An 11199-nucleotide genomic window follows, 5' to 3' on the forward strand; every position below is an offset into this window, starting at 1 on the left:
CCACCTGTTACAAAACCCCAGATTGAGAAGGATTTTCCAAATAAAAACAGATACCAATATGTCCCCCCCCCCCCCAAAGAAAAGAAAAAGAAAATTCTGGCAGAAAACCCCATGAGTCAAACAGACATGATCTTGCATATAACTTAGATTACCATGTCACACAAACTAATGGAGAGAAATCGTTTTGCCAACTCTGGATTCAGAACCTTGGGAATAGAACATAAGAAGGTTACATTCATCTCCTAGGGTATATTCCCTGCAGCAAAGAACTCGACCACCACTTGATAGGTCTTATTTTGTGACGCCTAGAAATTCTGGAAGAAAACCAAAGGGAAACCATGACACCAGACCCATATCAAACGAAATGTCATTGCTTACTCAGTAGCAGGTTGTAGCAGGAACATTATAAGACGAGATCTGTCATCTGCATCATTTAGAACTGCAACAGCGAACTTGCAGTCACGGATTCCCCATGCATTGCTAAAATAGAACTGCTCTGCAGAATATGTGCAGAAAGAAGAACAAATGCCAAGGGCATAATTTCAAGCAGACCATCTAACAGAGATTGCCAGGGGAAAGGGATACATGCACTAAGGTGGAAGATGGAACCATATATCATGTTCACGATACACTGTTAGCCATAAGAATTTCGGAACATTGTTTGATGGGGAAGGTCAAAATTAGTAGAGGAACTTTAGAACATAGAAACTGATGACAGATTTTGATTCTGGAAAAGAAATGTTATAGAAATACCTAATGAAATGAATCATAAGAGTTATACACTATTCACCCAAGTTACATCTCCAGCAGCTCAGACATCATGTTAGAAATAAAACATCTTTTAGATACACAGCAGGAAAGATAAGATTTGAACAACATAATAAAATAGCATTCCAGGAAACTAAAAATGCCAGCTCAACATTCTTGTTTCATGCCCACTTGAAAATTGGATCTACTATGAGCCACCTTGAAACAGACCAATAACCTAAACAACACATCCCACAAAGGGGAAAGCATAGGAAAGGAAATCTGAACTCTTCTCAAACAAGATATTGTCAAGAGGTGAAGAAACCAAACCCTGTAGATAACACAATCACTCAATTCCAGCTGCAAAAAAATGTCGCATAAAGTTCAAAAATGGCCAACTCCATGCATTGTAACTCTGGTAGGCTATCTTGCATGCAATGCATATCAAGGAAAGAACCACAGGGTGGATGTTGGTAAAAATGGTGCACCCAGTGTTGTCACTTGTTTAAATTGAGGGCTTCGATATCGATCCCAAGTCTGCCTGCTGTTTCTCTGATGGAATCCGATCAACTAACAGGCTTTTAGGAATTGGAAAATGTCTCTTTGAACAAACGAGGAAGCAATTCATGGGCGTTTACATCCAAATCCTCTGGATCCCTGAGAGAGAAAAATTGTAGACTTGATTTCAATAGAAATGGTAAGCAAAAATTTATACTCGTCAACTAGAAAAACAAAGCAGGTAAGAACAAGCCATAGTTACAAATATGACATGCACCTAAACATATAAAAACACAATCTGCAAACACATCAATCCGAGACTTTTTACTCCTGGTATGAATAAATCTTTATTCCCCATATTATAATACACATTCTCGTAATAAATTGCACACCAATCTACCTGTGTGAAAGTTGTAGAATTCTGAAGAAGAAAAAAAGTTGGAAAAAGGTGGTAGAACTTTGAAGAAAGAAGAAGTTTGAAGAAAGTAATAGAAGTTTGAAAGAGAAGAAAGTAGAAGTTTGAAGAAAGGAGTAGAAGCTTGAAGAAATCTGCAGAAAGAAGAAAAAATTGTCATTTTATTTTATTTGTTCGTTTGCATTCCTTCTAAATAGGAATGAATCTCCCATTTATAGTGTGTATTTTTTGAAGAAGAAGAGAGAGAAAGAGTGGAGGAAGAAGAGAGAGAGAGAGAGAGAGAGCCATTTAGAAGAAGGTGTTGCAACACCGTTGTTGTGTGTAAAGTTTCTTTGTCCTTAGTACAGATCTATTTTTATCAAGTTATATGTCTCTTGTGAGTATATCTTATTGAGTGTGTTATACCAAGTGCATTGCCCAACCTAATAAAGGTGCCCCTTACTCAAATAAGTTGGTGGAATATATAGCCATTGCGCCTTAGTGATCGTAGACCAATGGCTATATACCTTGCTGAGTAATTATTCATATTCTCTCCTGGTGCCACATCCCACAACAATGGACTAAGTCAGATTCAGATTGGCCCCTGTTGAGTTTTGGTTTTCTTGCTCGGTGCGCTAGCTGCTGCTTGTTTGATTCTTGTCTCTGTTTGCTGGTTCGGACAACAATTCCTAGTAAAGGAAGAAAGAGCTCTTCTCTAGCTGGATTGGCAAAGCAAGGATAGCTACTCTTTAAGACAGTTCCAAAGTTTATAAGACTAAAGCTACTTGTCGGAGCACAAATGGAGAAGGTCTTAGTACGGCTATTAGTACAGTTGATTAAGGTCACTTTTGCAAGGAAGCTATAGTGGTCAGTCATATGTGTGTGTGTGTGTGTGTGTGTGTGTATATATATATATATATATATATATATATATATATATAGAGAGAGAGAGAGAGAGAGAGAGAGAGAGAGACCTGCAAAATGTCTGCCCCTTTTCAGTTGAGCTAGGAATAAACCAGAGTTTCCGGATGACAGGTGACTCAAATTGAACGAAGAAGCCATCACTTTGCCCAAGCTTCCATTTCCTGGACCCTTGGCCTTTCCAGACCTGCAAAGACAAAACATGAACAGTTATTAGAAGAACCAATATTTTGGAGTACATAACTCTAAAGAACAGTCAATGCATCAAGCCCCAAAGAAGTGAAGAACATGAATCCAACGGAAGTAATTCAACGAATTCCTCTTGATCAGTGCTCCATGGGCACCCCACTTTGACGGGTGAGTTGACATGTAAAAGTCCGCTCACAACAACTGATTAAACCCTGAATCATTTATCACCCATGTGAAAGCAGAAAGATATAACTCTAACTTTCATTTTAGCCATTTTATGTTGAGTGAAAGCCAATGTCTACATTGGATCCTTGCTGGTTACAGTCTTCCAGGAAACACATTTTATGAAACTCATGTTTTCCAGCCAGTTTAGTGCAAGCAGTGTCTACATTGGATCCTTGCTGGTTACACCTTGAGAGCAGAACAGCCATGATGGTAACAATCTAGTATGCAAAAGCTGCTCTCAGTGATTACATTCCTACATCCAATATCAGATAATGGCTCAGGGGCTCACAATCATGAATTAATTGTGAGATGCTGTCTAAAACTTACTAGGAAAATGGATTCATTCCTGCACCATCTTTGCAGGAATATCAACTTTTCTCAAGACAAAAGGCCCTGCCATACTAACCAGAGGTGAACCTGTAGCTTCACATATCAGCAGTCCAACACCCCAGGCTGTGGGGTAGACAACCACTGAGAGAAGAAAAGCCATTGGTTGGCCATGCATCCAAACCCCCAAAAACTCCATTCGTTCTTTCCAAACTGCGATCCTCAATGTATCAAATGAATCTAAAGGAAATCTTCAGGCACAACAACAGAAGCCAGACCAAGGAAGTCTACCAGCACTTGCCAAGCCAAAAACTTGTTTATGACTGGTTCTTGGATTGGGCTTCCCTGGGGGGTCATGTCTGTCCAGCCAGGCCATAGCCTCTACATCAGGTCATTTCTAAAATGAACTTCAATCCATCGAGTTTGGATGAGGTCCAACCATCCAAGAATGTCATCCAAGAAGGTCTTCCTATGCTAGTACTGGTAGTGATTCACCACCAGAGTTTCAGACAAAAGCACAGAAGCTGTGCAAACCAAATCTGGAACTGCTGCTGTCCTTTGTGCTACCGTCTGAGTTACTTTCATAGATTTAAAGTGTAAAATTACTATATTTTACTAAATATTTTGGCTTCAGGCTAGTTGAAACTGAGATTTTAAACTATAAAGTTACATGTGTGTGACACAGAAAATAATAAATCAATTCATCAATAAGCAAACAAGCCTAGTATAACAAGACAATGTTAAGCACAGAGGTCTAATATTATATGCTTGTGGCACATTACATGATGATTGATTGGATAGCTGTGAAGTATATCACAATCATAATAGAATGCATACCCATGGTAGTTTTCCCCCCCCCCCCCCCAAGAGGGGTTGTCTGGCATGGCTAATACACCCAGGTTAGGTTGTGCCACTATCTAGCCAAAGTTGGGATCCAAGGCAGGCAAAAAAATAGCCTTAAATTGTTAACATGAAAAATAAAGCCCATCTTGTCAATTTCCCAACCTAGTATTATCATCTTTACAGTATGGGAACCTGCTTCTCAAAAGCAAACTAGGCTTCTTTCACCAAATATGAGATCCCAAAAGGTACCTGTGGGTAAGAGATAATACTTTTCGGTGCCACTAAGCAAGCTGCACTGGAGAAAGAGTCCTCAGCATACTGTCTCAGAAATGAAAAGCAACTGCTGTGCGTATGTGGTGATTCAAATGCCTGACATGGTTGAAAAGATAAGCATATACAATACAAAGCTTAATAAGAAGAAGAAAGAAAAAAACTGCTGGCTAAATTACGAATCCATGAAAATTACTGGCAAAAGAAAATGTTTCCATAAATGAAATGAAGCTACAAAAACTACACTATTCTATAAACCATAGTTGGCCCAGACATTGCCTAGGTGGGTAACTAGGTGTCTTGTGCTGTTGCTTTGCATTCAGAATGCTTCCAGTGCCTTGGGTCACCCAGCCACTGTGACAACCATGCTAGACAGCTACTAAAGAAAAGATAGGGTGATAAAAAATAAACATAGGAGTTATACAACCTTGTCAATATTGACAATTGGAGCATGCTTTTCAGTATCTGTCTTTTCCTTGTCAAGAAGGAAATTAACTCTTGCTTCCACCTTTGCTGTTTCATGCCACGACTTTATAGCAGTCTCCATGGTATCAACAGTAAAAGAGAAAATATGCTTCCAACATTCTTCTGATCCATATTTCTGAGACTGCAAACACAAAAACAGATAACCAATTCAGTGCTACTAAGTTGCAGAAGAAACAAAGAAATTATCTAGATATGACAACAGTTAATAACAAAAGACTTCGAAATATTTAAATATGAACCTAATATTAGGGGGGCAGGAGAACCATATGTCTTTTTCTTAAGATTGACACCCACCAGTTCAGATTTCAAGGGATCCAAGTATTTCAGCATGTTAATGTTAGTTCGAATTTGCTCAAGTTCTTGAATACGCTTTTTGTCTTTGGACAACTGTGCAAGCTTCTTCATCTTTCTTGACACCTCTGTATTCTGTGTATTGAGCTGCAAAGCGACTTGGAAAGCAGCCATAGCCTGAATTGTGTGAACGGTGATATCAGCAACAAATAGGCAACACATTATATGTATATATATATATACACACACGCACACATACATAAATAGGAAGAGGTAGAAAGGGACAGATGAACGTACATCCTCATATCTCTCCATTGCCTCTAAAACACATCCTTTTCTAAAATAGCCCTAGAAAAGCAAACCAGCAGTTCTTTTAGTGAGGAGTATAAAGAACTCGATATCATATATAAACAAAGCATACCTTTTCCCACTGAGGATTCAATGTGATTGTTGTCTCAGCATCCGCTAGTGCTTTGTTAAGCTTCACTAGATGCAGAAATGCAGCAGCACGATTGCTGCAAGCAGTAGAAGCAATAATAAAAAGTTAGATCAAAGCATAAGATGGGGATCTTCAGCTTATTGGAAAGACAATATCAAGAGAGATAGAGAGCTAATTGTATTTGAATTTGGCCCCCAACTGGGATTCCCCTTTCTTCATTCTCCAGATTATCTAGACTGCATTCTTATATAGTAGAGAGAGATAAAAAGAATCTTTCTTGCAATATAAACCAACACAGAATTATCACTATGTATGGTTGCAAGGGAAGTGAAAGTTATAAAACCTAAACAAAACTTTTTTAAATCATTATCATCCCATATGATTGTACAACTTAAAAATTCATACTAGATTTAGTAATGATACATTATACATGTGATTTTTCATGTACTTCTTAACATAAAAGGTAACTGAATGCAAAGTAAAGTAAAACTTAATAACCAAATATAGAATGATTTGAGTTAGTCATATAGTCATCTACAGTAGTGGTTATAGAAGTTTCTTTTTTAAGTATAAAACTTTATTTCCCTTCCATCTAATTCCCCTTGCAATGAAATGAAGCCTATAGGATTACAAACTATCATGATTCATCTCTTCCCAAAGCTTCTACATTAACCTTCCTCTTGTCTTTTAGTGATTCCAATTTGCATTCTATCACACATCTCTTCGTTGATCTGGGGAAGATAAATAAAAGCACCACAAGCAGTAATAAGCAAGCAACTATTAAATTAATCAGGTCAGTGTATACAGCTTGACCAAGACAAGTTAAAAATGAAAACAGACTCACTTGTATCTCACCTTTTAAACCAAATTTATGCTTTAAGTCTGTGAACTAGTCAGAGGGGTTCTAAGACCTATTTATATGCGAATCTAGGCACCAAGTTCTAAAAAAAGTTACTCTCTGCAAGTTAGAGGAAGTTTAGATGGATGTGCTTCAACATCCTTTGCTAAAGAGGTTCAAGGTTACATGTCCCCCAAACATGCTCTTTTGGTGAACAGGTGTGTGTGTTTGTGTCTGTGTCTGAGCTGCATATGTTAAGAGTTAGTAAGTCAACAAGGTAATGCACTTTTGTTATTTCAAAACATAAAAACAATGATAAACATGTTCCTAGTATCAGATTTTCTACCTTTTTATCCTACATTAGAGGTTTTAACCCTCAACCACCTCGACACCCCAATCCCCCCACCAACAGAGAAGGAAAAGAAAATGTATACAAATAAAAGCACCCACACTCAACAACAGGACGGATGATCATTACAATGGTTCAGAAGCATTACACTATTTGCATTCTTTTCCTTGAAAACTTGTAAAGGTGGCCAGGAATTTAATGCAGTCTTTGTTGTGCCTCAACTTTAACATCAAATTTACCAAGAACTTGCAAAACTTGAGTACCATTGGACAACTTAGCACTCACCCATAAACACCACCAAAAAAGTAATTGCATCTTTCCAAGTAATTATACTCGAAATGCTCAGGTCTTACGTGCCTGTTTTGCTCTGCCAGCAAATTGGCAAAATGTTCCTAAAACCAATTACTTGCAGCGTCATTAACGGAAGCTCATGCCAAAGACTCATGCCAAAGACTGACTCGGGGGTCACCCTGACTCCCTGAGAAGCATTGACTTGTCTAAGTTCGAACGAAACATACTGAAAGTTGAAACTTCAATTCTAAGTTTTGGATAAAAGGGTAAGAACATTCCGTATACACTCTGTCAAGCCTAAGAGTCATCATACACACAGCCATGGTTACCAGAGCTTCAGCCTCCAATGCTTTTCCTATAAGACTCTGAGTTTCTGGACTCCATATGAAACTTAGAACAAATGATTTTTTTTTTTTGCAGCTTCACTTCATAATCGTCAATAAAAAGTGGGAAAAAAAGGACCTTTACACATACCTAGTACATTCCCAACTGCAGCAAGCCAATATTCAAAGTAAAATTTTCATTTTTTGGCATGAGTTTTCAACAAAGTTTCAGGGTTGAGTTGAAGGTCCAAAACGAAATCCAGTAGAAAGTAAAAATGAGAAAAGAATAAGAAGTACCTGTAAATGGTAGGGTTAGAGGGATCTTTCTTAATGGCCTGTGTATAAAGAGCAGCAGCTTTGAGATAGTTTCCAGCTTTGAAGAAATCGTTACCCTGATCTTTCAGAGAAACCTCAGCTTTCGCTGCTCCTCCTGTTGCTGATGAGGTTTTCAATGCTTCCGCCATTACCCTTTCACACCGTATTCTAGGGTTATGATGTGTTTTTCTAATCACTTCGTCGCTGTAATGGATTCGAACCTAGGAAATTTGCAGGTCTGTATTATTCTGGACGACTGGCGACGATAGGATCCGAAGTGTAAGTTGATCTTCAAAACCTCCCTGGGGCTTTTGTTTTTCTGGCCACTTCGATGCTGTACAGTGTATAGGGCTACCAGATTCCAGAAGCAAAAAAAAAGTAATATTACGTGGCACGCACTGTATTTAAATTAGTTAAATACGGAAATATCCTTGAGTAAAGAAATTACGTAATTATCCTATCTCACTTTTTTTTGGATTTTGCTTGGGAGCAGTGCCTACGTGGCACTGCTCCAAGCAGTGAACGGTCAGATATCAATCTTGAAACTTAGATTAGATATTCACCGTTAATTATCAGCATGTATAATAAAAATTATTTTAAGTGATTCTGACTCGGTTTAAGTGGCTTTAACTCGGACCGTAAGGTCGGTTCATTCTGAACCAAACGAATCATTCGCTTGCCTAGGAGCCGTCACTGACGCGATCGACCTATTTTGCCGGAACACACCTCCCCTGCGGTTGCGCCGCCTCCTCGGTTTGTCCTCTTGGCTGTTTATAATTTATGGATATCTGAGTGAATGGAACTTTTCCGGCGGTACCGTGCAACTCCTCGCCATCCTTCCCATCGTTATCGGGTATACAAGCAAATATATCTTAAGCGTCCGGATCACCCAACCTAAATGGCGGTGAAACTATCGAGCTTTCGCGATGTGTTGCGTCTTGCGAGCAACTCACCCTTTGAAGAACACGTTAACCAAAGAAATCCTGCTAGCACGCACCAAAGATTATGGCTCTTAATTATGCTGACAAGCCGGATTGATGAAACTTTAAATTAATAGCATCCAACTTCTGTTCTAAGTTTTCTTTATCTAAGAAGGTCAATAACTTAATATAGGCAATTTAAGTAACCCATAAACCTTTTGTTTTTGGTCTCGATTCTCTTCTAAGTTTTAATGTTTTTGAGGCTTAAGCTCGAGCGATCTTCGGTTTCACCGCCAAGGCCGTTCGTCTTCGGAGCTACCATGAATACTTGCTTGCGGATGAAGACAAGGAATCGGTGTGCCGAGAACAACGGTGCATCTCCGAATGCAAGTGGCGGTGGAGTTCCTGAAGATCCAAGCTGGATCCGTCTCAAGAGCCGCTATGGCAAATACCTCACCGCCTCCAACGTTCCCTTCCTTCTTGGGATGACGATCGCAAATTCTTCAAACTTTGCCTCGAAACTTGTTCCTCTATAGAATGGGAGCCTATTAGAGAGGGTTTCGGGTGAAACCTAATCGCCAAGGGTGTTACCGCTGCAAATGGGGGCCTTCCTCCTTGGCGAAATTTCACCCACGATACCCCCAATTTAATAAATTCGACTCGGGATTGGTTGCTCGGGATGTCGATCGTCTCGATTAAATTGACGATGAACAACAAGGTGCGTCTGATAATCGAACATGGAGGTTTGTAGTTCTGTGATTTCTTTCACTTCTTGTTTGAGCATTTCACCGAGGGAAGCGAAGAGAAAACATGTTAGGCTTCGGATCTTCTTACAATTAGCTCACGGGTTCACACTAATAATTTTTTTGTAGTCCGATCGCAGGACAATCTATTACAACATCGGATGAACATGGTTATGTTCAAGATGACATCTAGGGTCATAGGTTAATTTTCAATGGGAGCGGTGTGGGCGAACTAACCCGGTTGGAGAAAGTGACTAGACTTCAACATATCAGCGTTTGTTCTCGCAATATATTGAATGGCAAACTTTATCCCGTCCGGATGCGCTTCCACCCAATAAACCGCGGGGCGACGGGGGGGGAGGTGTGTTCCGGCAAAGCGCTGGAGCGATGGTGTCCCAAAGTCGGCAATCAAAACTTTACCCATTTGATTAATGGGTGCTCTTGTCGGCGGTCTCCTAGGCAAGCGTATGATTCGTTTGGTTCAGAATGAACCGACCTTACGGTCCGAGTTAAAGCCACTTAAACCGAGTCAGAATCACTTAAAATAATTTTTATTACACATACTGATAAATCAACGGTAAATATCTAATCTAAGTTTCAAGATTGATATCTGACCGTTCACTGCTTGGAGCAGTGTCACGTAGGCACTGCTCCCAAGCAAAATCCCTTTTTTTTGGGGACAAAGGCGCTTTTTATATATAGGGATAGGGATATTACATATGCTATGATGCTATCTGTAGGAGTTGAACCCATGACCTCTCCACTGAGAAGTCAGGTTCCCATTTCACTTACATCAACAGTGCTTCTCACTTCTCTTCTCCGATGACCATTGCAACAGTACTCCTCACTTCTCTTCTTCGACGACCCATTGAAACCCTAGTTCTTCTAACCCTCAATCACAAAGCTTACAAGTTGCAGGTTCTGAGCGGCAAGAATATTTAATAGTTGGAATACTAAAATAAATATTCCTTCTTGTCCGGTCATCCTCACCTCTTATGGTGACTAAACATGTAAAGTAAAATAGAATCAAAACTCAGACGGCTCAACGTCCCATGGGGAGGTCTTGGGCTCGACCCATTTAGCGGCATTAATATTATCATTCTCATCCTCAAATATAAAAAGCTCTGGGTAATTTTCATCTGGACCCCCTGAGGTTTAGTCCATGACATTTTTTAGCCCAAATAAATGGACGCTTTGCATCTGCCTCCCCTGAGGTATCCAATAAGATAAATAAAAGACAAAATGTGATTTTTATAACTAAAATAACCTCACATCTATTTTACGGTAAGATTTGCATTACAACTTCACAATTAGATCTGATGCATCCAAAATCGGCTCAGCCCTTAGATCTTTGAGGATAAACCTGCAAAACAGTGTTAGAGGTGGCCTGACCTCGGGGTCGGGAGGCCACCTCTGAAGGTTAAGTCAGTTAAGGAACTGATCACAAAACTCTGGCTAGTTGCAAAGTAGAAATTGAATGTAATTGTAAAGGAAACGATTCAGATACCTCGTTTGGGCGTAGGCTACATGTTTATATAGGTGTTACCTTTGATTCTCAATCGTAAGATGTGTTTATGATCTTCATTGGTGACCGTCCGATTATAGGGTTTCGCCCCCTTTCTCAGGGTGGAAGCAGTTTCCATGTTAACACGATCTTCCACTCATAATAGCAGTAACCGTATATAACTCAATCACGTATCCTGAATTTCTCGGGGTCCACTCATAATAGCAGTAACCGTATATAACTCAATCACGTATCCTGAATTTCTCGGGGTCGTGCTCATCTTTGG

General features: G+C 39.6%; 1 protein-coding gene across 1 annotated transcript; it reads right to left on the minus strand.

The window, feature by feature from the left end:
- Positions 1–610: 610 nt before the first annotated feature.
- TPR3 (Tetratricopeptide repeat (TPR)-like superfamily protein) lies at positions 611–8102 on the minus strand. Its single transcript, XM_089137852.1, has 8 exons — positions 7729–8102; positions 5613–5706; positions 5489–5539; positions 5195–5368; positions 4842–5021; positions 4394–4513; positions 2614–2747; positions 611–1404 (listed from the first exon to the last, which is right to left on the minus strand). The coding sequence occupies exons 1-8, from the start codon at positions 7893–7895 to the stop codon at positions 1329–1331; spliced, it is 996 nt and encodes a 331-aa protein (XP_088993978.1). The 5' UTR covers positions 7896–8102; the 3' UTR covers positions 611–1328.
- Positions 8103–11199: the final 3097 nt, after the last annotated feature.

This window comes from Hakea prostrata, chromosome 10 (genome assembly GCF_041222555.1).
Source record: "Hakea prostrata isolate BN-2017 chromosome 10, UWA_Hpros_2, whole genome shotgun sequence".
NCBI classification, from domain to species: domain Eukaryota; kingdom Viridiplantae; phylum Streptophyta; class Magnoliopsida; order Proteales; family Proteaceae; genus Hakea; species Hakea prostrata.

What these genes read in the sequence shown, in the direction of transcription:
- TPR3 (XM_089137852.1), bottom strand. Translation starts at nt 7,895, where the DNA reads ATGGCGGAAGCATTGAAAACCTCATCAGCAACAGGAGGAGCAGCGAAA. An exon ending in TCTAACCCTACCATTTACAG is followed by an intron (nt 5,707 to 7,728) that starts GTACTTCTTATT and finishes TACTGCTTGCAG; the next exon opens with CAATCGTGCTGCTGCATTTC. An exon ending in TGAATCCTCAGTGGGAAAAG is followed by an intron (nt 5,540 to 5,612) that starts GTATGCTTTGTT and finishes TTGCTTTTCTAG; the next exon opens with GGCTATTTTAGAAAAGGATG.